The sequence below is a fragment of the Manis pentadactyla genome, chromosome 14 (assembly GCF_030020395.1).
Source record: "Manis pentadactyla isolate mManPen7 chromosome 14, mManPen7.hap1, whole genome shotgun sequence".
In the NCBI taxonomy this organism is placed as follows: Eukaryota; Metazoa; Chordata; class Mammalia; order Pholidota; family Manidae; genus Manis; species Manis pentadactyla.
This window is the reverse complement of record NC_080032.1, coordinates 61,483,034-61,494,935: the sequence shown is the minus strand read 5'-3', so window position 1 is coordinate 61,494,935 and position 11,902 is coordinate 61,483,034. Positions and strand designations below refer to the sequence as shown.

At 51.9% G+C, this 11,902-nt stretch overlaps 1 protein-coding gene across 3 annotated transcripts in view; it reads right to left on the bottom strand.

The window, feature by feature from the left end:
* PRMT8 (protein arginine methyltransferase 8) overlaps positions 1–11,902 on the bottom strand; it is a 98,905-nt gene that overhangs the window by 4,753 nt on the left and 82,250 nt on the right. For 2 of the 3 annotated variants that reach the window (XM_036908362.2, XM_036908377.2), the window contains 2 exons: positions 10,936–11,051; positions 5,626–5,776 (listed from right to left, as the gene is read on the bottom strand). In XM_036908362.2, coding sequence (XP_036764257.1) covers positions 5,626–5,776; positions 10,936–11,051 — 267 coding nt within the window. The remainder of the gene's footprint in view (positions 1–5,625; positions 5,777–10,935; positions 11,052–11,902) is intronic. The other variant, XM_036908372.2, reaches the window with a different exon arrangement.

Sequence of the window (11,902 nt, the reverse complement as noted above, 5' to 3'; positions counted from 1 at the left end):
GGCGAACAAGTCTGTCCCTCCTTCCATCTCCTGCCCCAAGTACAGCCTTCAGGATTGTGTAACTGGCTTTCAGCTTTCCCTGTTAGGAAGATATCTTCATACTTTTAATATCCTGACCTTACACGTCAACTCCCCTTTTCTCCCTCCCTCTGGTGCCCCCCCCGCTTCTGTCTCTTGACTAGGGACAGCTATTGTTCTAGACGTTGGAGTGTGACCAGTACTGCCTGCAGCTTTCCAAGTACACGCACATTCATTCATTCACTCATGTGCACATTCATTAATTCAATTTATCCTGATGCCTATAAGGTGCTAGATATGGCCCTAAATTGGAGGAACCGCAGCCAGTACAGCCTTCCTCAAACCCAGATCCTATAGCCTAAGTGAGAAGACAGGCAGCTAGCAGAGCCTGGTGGGGGTGCTGGCCAAGGGCAGGGGTAGGGGGCACAGGAGGCTGTGGGACAAGGGACAGCACCTCTCACAAGAAGCTGTTGCCCAGCACTTTGAGGAAGGGACAGGAATCCTGCCTCTTGTCCCACTTCCCAGTGGCTAAGTGGCTGGCAGTTCTTCCTGGAATTTAATACTTTTTCTAGCTGTAAACTATAATTACATTCCCAGGAGGCTCACAAGGTTTTTGCAGAGTTAAAGACTATGCACCAAGAAGCTTCTCTGACCAGAGAAAACGACTCAGTATCACAGGATGGCAAAGCTAGAAAGGGGCTGCCAGGCAGTCCAGCTCCAACTGAGTCATTCCTGACATAACAAGCCCAAGGTCCAGAAAGCACCTCACTCAGGATCATCCCCAATGTCTGACCACCCTACACAGCACCCCCAGGGTCCCAGGTCCCATTTCCTACTCCCACCCGCTGAGGATATGTCCAAGGGGGCAGCTGTGCCCACTGGCACCCTGGGTGCCTATGCCCATCTGGGGCAGTTTCCACCTGGCTCTGCAGAGAGGAGATGCCAGGGTCATCAACAGGGGCCACTCACAAGCTGCATGATGGATGACGCGCTTTGGAGTGGACCCTTCAGAGCCAGCTGCAGCAGGCTTAGCTGGAAACCCAGCCGGGGATTGATGCGAAGGGGCCACCTACAGCAAGCTACACTTTGCATGAAGTTCAAGCACAGCTGAGACCGAACAACTCCTTGTTTAGGCCTACACATCCATGATAAAAATAGCAGGTGGATAAGGAACACAGAACTCAGGAAAATGCTCATCTAGAGCAGGTCTGGGAGGATGGGATGGGCGGGGCATCCAGGTAAGTCAAACGTATTGGCTGCATTAAAGTCATTGAGTTAGTCAGGGAACTCACAAGGATTTGTTACATGACTATGAATTAATTTACTCATATTTATTAATTATAAATATAATCATGCATTCATTAATAATGTATTGCTGGTTAACATTTATATTCTATTTAAGAATGGTTTATTTCTTGATATTAACTAATATACTTACATTCTGATAATAACAATAGATTTGTTTCCAGTTACTATTACCTTCTATTTGATAATACTTTATTTATATTCTAGTAACAGAGTTAGGTGGTGAGTTCAAAGGTGTTCATTTATTAATAAATAAGCAAATAAGGAACCATGCATAACTTAATGATGATAGTGTATCATGACCAAGAGTTAGTGTTTATCTAATTCTGTGCAACTGAGGTTCTTAAAAACTAAAAAGAAATAGTCTTTTATTGTTCATCAGTGCAGAGGGCCTAAGTAAAGCCCACTGCCAAACGTATATGCTACCTGGTAGGTGTCTGCTACATGCCTGAACCAAAACCCCACGCTGACATCCCGAGGTGGCCGAGAGAGCAGCTAACGAGGGGATGCTGCAGCATGAGGGGTCCGTGTCAGCCAGAAGGCAACAGTCTTGGTGGGAACAGAGGGTATATGCACATAGCAAGGAGGTGGAATTACCTTATCAAAGGGCGTCTACATCAACCAAGTTCACAGTCACCTTGTGCAGGCAGTTCTGCACAGAGGCAGTGGGTCTCAAAGGGATTTATGCATCACAGGCACCTGGAGGGCTTGTGGAGACAGATTTCTGGGTCCCACCCAGAGTCTCTGACTTAGCAGGTCTGGGGTGTGGTCCGATACTTTGCCTTCCTAACAAGTTCCCAGAAGAGGCTACTGACACTGGCGGGTGGGCCACACGTGGGACTGCTGCACCAGGACGCGGGAAACAGTAGGACCTCCCAGCGTCCTGTCAGAACCTGAGCTCCTGGGATTCTGCGCACAGGCAGATGGCATAACACCGTCACTGCAGAAAGCCAGAGGAGCCCACTCGGATCTTGATCTGGACCCAGGTCTTTGAGCTTATGGCACATTCCTCATCCTCTAGAGGGACTTGGGTAGGGCTGGAGTCGGGGTGTGACAGCAGATCCAAAAGGAAACCCGCCCATGGGTCAGAGGCTTCAGCCCCGAAGACGAATCCTCAGCATCCCTCAGGCAGCCCAGGGCCGACTTCTTTGATCCTGAACTTGAGTTTAACCAAGCTTCCTCCATGTGGGGGCATCAACCATGTTGTCCCTGCCACCACTGAGCTAAAGAGCCATCTCTGGACAGGGGCCCAGGGGTCTGCTCAACCTCAAGGCCTGGAAATAGAGCATCTCAGGGAAAGGAAAACCGCCGCTGAAAGCTCTGGGGCTGGAGTCTGGGCTTCAGAAACCGGAACCTTTTCGGAGTACCCATGCCCCACTGACTTCCTCTGCCCCTGCAGCAGGGCAGGCCCTGGGGGAGGCGTGCTCCTGGGGAGGGGGGAGGCAGCGCCAGCCACTGTAGGTCCACCCTGGCCTCCAGTCACAGCCAAGGTCCTCAGGCGGACTCCCTCTCTGCCCTCTCACTGCCACAGCCTCACTACAAGGCTGCATCTCACCCACCTTTCTAGGCCCAGTAAAATCTCCCTTGCCCCTCCTGGCTGTGCCTGCCCACCAGAAAGACGAGCTTGCCACTGCTTCTCTCAGGAGGGTCACCGCTGATATTTAACTAATGACCCAGATTTGGGGTGTCTGGGTTTCCCCAGGGGAGGCGGGCACCAGCACGGAGCTGGCTGACAGACACTAGGACATCCTGCTTGGTGGTCAGGAAACACTAGTTCTGGAAAGAGCCCTTCTGAGAGGGATTAGATAAGTCTCTTGCCCTCTCCGTCCACAGGTAAAAGAGGATCAATGTCACCATGGCTTCAGGAAGTGAATAATCATGTCCTTGAATTCGGGTAGAACTCACCTATCCGTACCCCACGCACACTCACCCTCCCCCGACAGCATGCCCCCAATTCCCAGGAAGACTGCACTGGAATGATCAATACGAACACATTCCCCAGGGCAGGAGTCATACCTTCAGGGCCTCATTTAGCAGAAACTTATTGGGACCCTACTCAGAGCCCAGCAGGGCTGTAGAAGCCAACGAGGGCAGATTAACCAGACGCGATCCCAACCCACGGGCGGGCTGAGGGTTGCAAAACAAGGTGGAACTGTCGGATTAATGGTTGCACACCCTACATTGCAATCCTGTGTGGTTATTTAAAAAAAGAAAGTAGATATCTCCGTGAGGCTCTGGAAGTATCTCCAAGATTACATTGTTAAATAAAGGCAAGGTAACAGAGGGCAGTGTGTATAGTATGAAACAGTTTTTTGAAAAAGTTGTAGTGCTGATATTGTACTATAGTTATACAAGATGCCACCAGCGGAGGGAGCTGGGGAAAGGGGTCACAGAACTCTGTGTGCTATTTTTGAACTTCCTATGGGTCTATAATGATTTCAAATAAAAATCCAAAAGAAAAAAAAAAGGCATATAGAGATATGTATGTGCTTTTGTAGCACTGAAAGTTTTTAGAAGGATACAAAAGAAATCATTAACAATATATACCTTTGAGGCCTGGGACTGGGAAGAATGCAGAGAGGACATTTTCCTTGATATTTTATACCCTTTTGTTGTCTTTTTCTCATTGTGCATATGTTTCACTTTAAACATTGCCATGACAGATGTAAGCACAGGATGTTAGGGACCCCTGAGAAGGACACTGAACTTTGACCCAAGAGGGAAGGGGGGGATCAAGAAATACCTGAGGTGAGAGGTGAGGCCTCTGCTGCCCTTGGCCTGATGAGGAGGGTGGGTGGGGAGGGGTTATGGGCTGAATTGTATCCCCCACTAAATTCATGTGCTGGAGCTTATCCCCCAGTACCTCAGAATATGACTACATTTGACCCTTGAACAATGTGGGGGTTAGGAGTGCCTACCCTCTGTGCAGTTGAAAATCTGCATATAACTTTGACTCTCGAAACCCTTAACGAATAATAGCCTACCTAAAATATTAGCCTTACCAGAGCCTTACCTAAAACATAAGCAGTTGATTAAGACATATTTTGTTTGTTGTACATATTATATACTGTATCCCACAATAAAGTAAGGTAGAGAAAAGCAAATGGTGTTTTGAAACTGTTGCACATCTCCAAAATATTTTCTAATATATTTACTGAAAAAAAATGTGCAAGTAAGCGGATCCACATAGTTCAAACCTGAGTTGTTCAAGGGTCAACTATATTTGGAGATAGGAACTTCAAAGAGATGATTAGGTTAAATGAGGCCTTAGGGTGGGCCCTAATCCAATCTGGCTGGTGTCCACATAGAAAGAGGAGATTAGGGCATGCAGAGACACAGGGATGTGCACACACACAGGACAGGCCATGTGAGGACGCGGCTGAGGTGGCCGTCTGCAAGCTGAGAGAGGCCTCAGGAGGAACCACCCCTACTGACACCTTGATCTCAGACTTCTAACCTCCAGGACTAAGCAGAAATAAATTTCTAATGTTTAAGCCCCCAGTCTGTGGGACTTTGTTGTGGCAGCCCCAGCAAAGTGACAGAGGGAGAAAGGAGAGGACAAGAACCACTGACAAAAGACCCTCTTCTCCCATGGCATGCCTGGACACGCAGGGGCTGGTGAGCACAGAGACAAGGGCCTGGATGCTTGAGCCCCACTAATGAATGGCAGGAAACCGCCAAGTGCTTGGTGTGATGGGGCTGCACAGGCAGTGGCAGTGATGGGATGCGTGGAAGGTGAGGACTGTGGGGGAGGAGTGGGCAAGGGCCGGGTCATGGAAGCCCCACTTGCCAGGCTAAGATTGGGTTCATCTGCTGCAGGCAATGGGACATCCTTGAAGGAGGGCTGGGAGGTGGCAGGGGTGGTCTCTGGGGAGCAGTGTCGGGGGCTTGAAGGGTGGATTGGGGTGGAAGCAGTGAAGAAAGGAAGGAGACCTAGAGGCCAGTCTGCAGCCTCCTGAAATTTGCCGGGCCCCGTGGTGACGCACGGCCTTGGAGACAGGGACATCTCCATGTCCTCACCCCTCACACAGGCTATGCTCTGTAAATGCTGAATGAACAAGTGTGCATTAGAAAAGGGGCCCTACCCCTGCCTCTCCCCACCCAACACATGCTCCCAGCTCTGACACGCAGCCACAGTTTAATTTACCTTCTCCTTGGGCAGCCAAAAGCTTGGGGATGTGCGAGTCCTCCACAGCTGGAGAAGGCTTATGAGATGCCTCCTGAGGGCCCCCAGCTAAGGCCCAGGTCCTTCTCCCTGGTCACTTCCCACAGAGCCTCAACACGGGTGGAGGGAAGGCTCACCTGTGGAAAACCCCATTTTCTTGTGGCACTTGGTAAATTCAATATTAAAATAGGTGACCAGGGCGTGGACGTAGTCGTTGCGCTGTATCTGCAGGCAGAAGGCAGACGTGAACGACAGCTCCTCCGTCTTCACCGTGTAAATGTCCACCTCCTGCAGCCCAGAGAAGAGAGAATGCTGGACCCTTAGCGCCTCGGCAGAGCTGGGGCCTGGTCAGCAGATCCAGTCCCGTGGGACACTACCGATGACAGATGTCATCCCCAGGCCCTCCTCCCAGTGACCTCTGGGTCCTTCCCAGGGAGTGTGCTCAGGCTGCCGCTCAAAGGGATCTGGATCAGAACCCGAGGGGAACAGAATCAGGATGGTACCCCTGTGGGCCTGGGACTGGTGGGGTCTGGGGAGGGGACAGAGTAGGAGTCATGAGTCATGAGCCGGAGCGCCCGGGAGCCCAGTGTGGGTGGCCTGGGAGCAGCCCATTCAGCATTCTCACCGTGTGGGCACCGGGCGATGTGGGGCAGCACCAACCAGGAAAACCCCTGCAGTGGGGAGGATGGGGCCGGGAGCCAGACCCAACTGAATCAACCCAGCAGTGTGCTTTACCAAGCCTCCCGGGGATTGGGCGAACCGAAGGGCTCATTTCCCACCATTTTGATATTCAAGTGCCCAGCACCAAGTACTGTCTCTGCAGCGAGGACCCCAGGCTGCCCACAGTCACAGGCAGAGCTGAGGGAGGTCCTGCTGGCTGTCTGTGACAGGCCTGGGCAGTCAGACAAAAAAGGAAAGGGAGAAATAAAGAGGTGAGAATTTTTCCATTATGGCTGTGAATGGAGAACACAAAGGACTAATACTTCTTGCAGTTTCAAGTGGCTGAAAATCAATCTTGAGTTGGGGGCAAGTATAAGGAAGGACGATTTGCAATGTGCTGTCCTTTTCGGCATGAAGGATGCGGACCGGCTGTTTGCTGGCTCCAGAGAGACAGGTCAAACCTTCCGAGTGCTCTGGAGGCATCCAGACGGCTGTCAGTGAGGTCTAGGGAAGGGCTTCCCTTGTGGGGACGGTGCGGCAAGGACATCTGTCCTGAAGACTCTGTCAGAGCCACACAGACACCTGTGCGCCAGGAATGGTTCCCGGGGGCTCTCCTGGGACCCAGATGATGGAATATGTTGGGAATAACAGGAGAGGGGCCTGAGGGTAGGGGAACAAGAGCAGGGAAGAGACAAAGCGGCATGGTTTCATTCTACATATTTTTCAGATAAATAAGGAATAGTAGTTGCAAAGCATGCCGGGAACTTCTAAGAGAAGCCCTGCCTCCACGGAGCGGACAGAGGAAGAGGTGCGGTCAGGGAGCAGGTCAGCGCAGAGCCCTGCTGTGGTCTGGGGCGAGCAGTTGGGCATCCTCTGGGGAAATGGAAGCTCTGAGCTGTTAGTTGGGAAGAGGGTAGGATTGTAGGTTTAGGGGAATGTGGAAGCCTCTTGGTGATGTCACTTCAAATGCAAGTTACGCTGTTCTTTTAGAGCCAAGGATGAAGAACAAGAACCGATGGGATGTGAGCCCTGGGTCTGCCACGCAGATTTGATGGGATGAGAAAGCGAGTTCCCTTAACCCAACATGAGAGCCGCCTTGGTAACACTCCCAGGAAGCCAGGAAGGGGCTGTCTGGTGCTTGCTTGCACACCTTCACTGATGCATTCACTACCTACCAGGCAGCCGATTCCATTTCCTGACATCTCCAACCAGTAGGTCCTCCTCCAAATTACTGAGGAGAGCCCACACCATTCTCTCTGACTTCCATCCCTGTTCCAGCTCACATGGGTCCCCAAAACCTTTTCTTCTCCAACAGAAACTGCCTCTGGGTTTTTATTTGCTTCTCATAAGTCATGATTTCTGACTCCTTTACCCTCCTTGTTTGGGACGTACTTCCAGCAGCCTCTGATCGCAAAGAGTGCCCTCCTGGCAGGCTCACACTGCGTTTGGTCAGCCAACTTCCCTCGTCCACAAAGGGCCACCTGTAATTCTTCTTCCTTTCATCCTGGGCCAAGAGTGGAGGGGTCCCTCATGACACACCGCCCTGGTAGTTTGGGCCATTACTAGAGTCTGGGAAATCTTTTTAACCCAGTGCCCATCAGCCTTCGTGATGTTCATTGTCCCTAAGCCACAGGTTTCCTCCAGCTGAACAACTCTTAGAGCAAGCCATTAATTAACTGCATTTTTATCAATGGCATCATCACGGTCTCCCGGACTGGCAGTGTCTCCACTGACTTTTTTTCCATCTTCTTAGTCAGGGCCAGCTGGCCAGGCTTCAGGCTCCCTGGTATCTTTCTCTCTTGGTCACCTCTGCCACCAGCCTGGCCTGCTCTTTCCCACTACTTCTGGCTCATCTCAGCAGCCTCACCAACCTCCACCCTGGCCCTGCTGCTGGACTGGAGCCCTGTGGGGGCAGGGGCTGCACCATCCCAGTCTTCAATATAATAGACTGGCCTGGTGTCTCTATTGTTCTGGCTATATAACAGCTCCTGACACTCCAAAGTCCATCTTGACAGGTCTCCTGCTTGACGACTGTCCTCCCTCCCCTGCAGGCCAGTCCTGCACACCAACCGACCAGTCTCTCAGATCCATTCAGAGGATAACCTCAGAACATCTGAACCTCCTGGCCTGACCACCGGGAAGACTGGGAAGGAGGCTCGGGCACACTGAAACCTGGTTCCTTTGTCCTGCTGTCAGGCCCCAAGGTCTTTATCACTTTCAGCACATGTCCACACACACTACCCCAGCGACCAGGAATTTCATCTCTACAGGACCTTGCTCTCGACAGCCATCCACCCCATGTCAGCTCTCAACCCCTGTGTCAGCTGACAGTGTTCACTAGGTCCTACGGACGTTTGCATCTCGGCAGGGGCCTCTGGAGGGGCACAGGCCCTCAGGACAGGAGTAATGAAGCTCTACCGGAAAATGTCAGCAGTGGAGGCAGTTGGCCTTTTGGAGAGCTGGGCGGGATGCCCCATAGGTGGGCTTCCCAGACACAGAGGCGCTGTGGGCTCAGTGCCACCTCCTCTCAGACCCAGGCTCAACCTAGTCAAACCCAGCTGTCTTGGCACCTCAGAGCATGGACCCCTTCTCTGGAAGATTTCTTTTCTTCTTCCTGCAGCTTCAGCAGCTCTGAGACCTCAGGGAGACCCCAACTTGGCCCCAGGCAACCCCCAGGAAGCGGAGGGCTCCACGGGCATCAGTCACTAGGAAGAGCGCCTGGCTGCTGCCATCCCTGCCCCTAAATCATGTTACAAATGGATGTCTCAGAGCAGAAAGTCTGGTCAAAACAGAGTCTTAATTATAATAAAGTGTCACACTCGGCAATGTTAATAGCGATGAAAATAGCAATTAAGTGTGTGAAGAAGGGCAAGTGTTTTCCCAACAGGCTCGATAAAACATCGCTTAGCACATTAGCAAGAGCGGCTGACGGTGGGGCTCTCCTGGTTGCCGGAGCGAACACAGACAGTCCTGGCCCTTCCCAGGGAAGAGAGGAGGCAAGCCTCCAGGCACGGGAGGGCCAGGGCTTCTGCACCGAGCCCCAGGCCCGACACAGACTCGCCGCCCAGAGGAGCTCCCGGGAGTGTGTGTGACACGTGCCCCTCTGGTGCCGTCTCATTGAACTGGGCCGTGTTGCCCCTGGCTGCTCTCAGGTGGGTCCTGGCTGGGAGTTGGGAGAAGAGGGAGGCCAGGGTGGCCTGGGGGGACAGGAGTGGGCCAGTCCACCGGTGACCAGCAGTAGATGAACAGAAGCTCAGTGGCTACACTGGTAGACCAGGGGTAGAAAGCAACCTGGGGCCCCAGCACAGTGAAAGAATTGTGTCCCCAGGCTGAAGCCATTACCTGCCATGTCTAGTGCTTAGATAGAACTGCCAGATGTCCTTTGGCAAATGCAGTGGCGCCAGTCGATTTCTATGCATTCTACAACATGCACAGAAATGGTTTGCACTGTGGGTGGGCTTGTTTCTGGCACCTGAAGGGAGGGGCTTCAGGGTCCGAAGTAGGAAGAAATGAAAGGACACGCTGGCTTGCAATCAATCCCGCCTAGAGTTGAAACCAGCAGGTTTAGTGAGAACCTTGTCATGCCAAGTCCAAGGCCTGGATGAACAGGAGGGAGTCCGCCTCTGATGAGACCTGAGTGAAGCTCATCTAGTTTTATTTGCCCTCAGAGTCCCTTCTACATGGCAGAGTGATATTATGGGCCCAGGGTTGTGGTTCTTCTTAGGAAGACTGTCTGGAGACTAAGGACAGGTGTCACCTGGGCAAAGCAGCCGTTTGCATCAGTCCTTCAGAAATTCCCCCTCATCCCTGGGGGCCCAGGACTCTTCCCTGGTACCCCCTGAAAATGCACCAGTCCGCCACCTCAGTACTTCCAGAGAAGAAGGGTTCTGCACAGGATTAGAGCAGACAGGTAGGTTTTAGCAAGATGAGGGCTGGTTGGATTGATGAATACTCACGTAATGAACCCAGATTTTTTAATTAAGACATTAGCTTGAACCATATGAAATTGATGTCTTTCTAGATTTAAAAACAGATATCTAGTTGATATGGTTCAACATAGTATATATTAGCATATTTAAATGCAAATACATAGAAAAAGGACTGGAAAGATCGGTTTCACATGTGAACAGTGGACACCTCTGGGAGGAGCATGGTGGTTGAAAGTGGGTGGAGGTCAAGGGGAGCATTTATTTTTACTTTCTCGAATTTGTCATGTTTGAATATTTAAAAAGGAATGCACTGAGGATTGGGGTGCCGATGGTGCTGACCAGCTGTTCTTCTTCGGCATTCAAGAAAGCCCCAGAAGGAGAGACATTAGGGTGCGTGCACACAAGGATGCTCGGGAAGGGCTGGTGGGCAGCTCTGTCTGGACAGTCAGATGTGTGCTTGGAGGTAGGAGTGTAATGACCATTAGACTGCAGAGTCTCAGACTTCTTTCCTAAGAAGGCCATCCCACTCTGAGTGGAGTAGCTACCCCCAACCTGGGCATATGCCCTGCTTCCAGCATGTTCTCTCCTCTGATGGCCCCCACATCCTCACACCTCCAAAGGGGCACACTGGAGCCCCCACCCCTCAGCTGTGCCACCGTGGAGATCAGTGGTTCTGTCCACAGCCCTTCTCAGTGACAACATCTCCTTTTGACAGTCATCTTAGAATGCCAGAGGCTCTGGCCAGGTGGCCTTGCCTCACCAGGCCATGGGCGTGCAGATGCCGGTGCTGTCCTTACTCCAGGGTGGCACAGCTGGGCCTCCAGCATGCCCAGGCCCAAGCAGGAGGAGTCTGCTGACCTTTATTAAACAGGCGTTGGTCACCACTTGCTTTGGGTCCACGATGTCCACCAGGGGCTCCTTCATGGCAACGTCCCGGATGCAGGTCATGTCAAAGCCATAGACATTCTCCCACCCTGTGGGAACAGGGTGGGACATGAGGGCTGGCAACAGGACCCCAGAAGTCTCCCCAACCCTCCTGAGTATTAGAGCACAGCATGCCCAAGACACGGAGGGCCAGCCCATGTTCCCCGGAAACAAAACAGGAGAATTGCTTATCTGGGCAGAGAGCTTTGCAATGTGTCAAATGCCTACTCACACTCTCGTTGGTACAGATCCTATTTCATGGTTTGGGACATTACAGCTTAGAGAGGCTGAGAAACTTCTCCAAGATCTCACAGCTAGAATGCCATGGGGCAAAGACTAGAACCCAAATCACCTGATTCTTCCTGGACCAACTACCCTCACCCCCATTCTGAGATGCAGAGTCGCCTCTGAACTCTCTCATCGGCTCTTCACATTTCTGTCTCATCCTGCACACCTAGAAGGCCTGTCTCTCCCCCTCCTCCTATCCCCTTACACTGAACCTTCGAGGCAGCAGAAACAGGGGCTCTTAAGATGAACCAGGCTATAGTTTGAATCCCAACTCTACCACTTACTGGCCAGACCCTTGTGCAAATTCCCTGACCTCACTGAACTTCAGTTTTCTCAACCAAAAAATGAGGGGTCTGGGTCATGAGACTCTTTGCCCTCCTCACATGCCATGATGCACTCCCTAAGGCTCCATCCCTTAAGAAATACCCTCCAGGAGGGGCACAAACCATCCCGGGGGTGCTCGCTGGCTGGCCCCTCAGGGCTGTTCCTATATGCTTTGAGAGGGAGAAATATTTAGGGTGCACAGTTGATGAGTAAACGCGTGGAAAGCTGACGGCTCTGACCACCCTTATGTGACAGTCTCAGGGCTATCACTGATGTACCACCTAGCCCA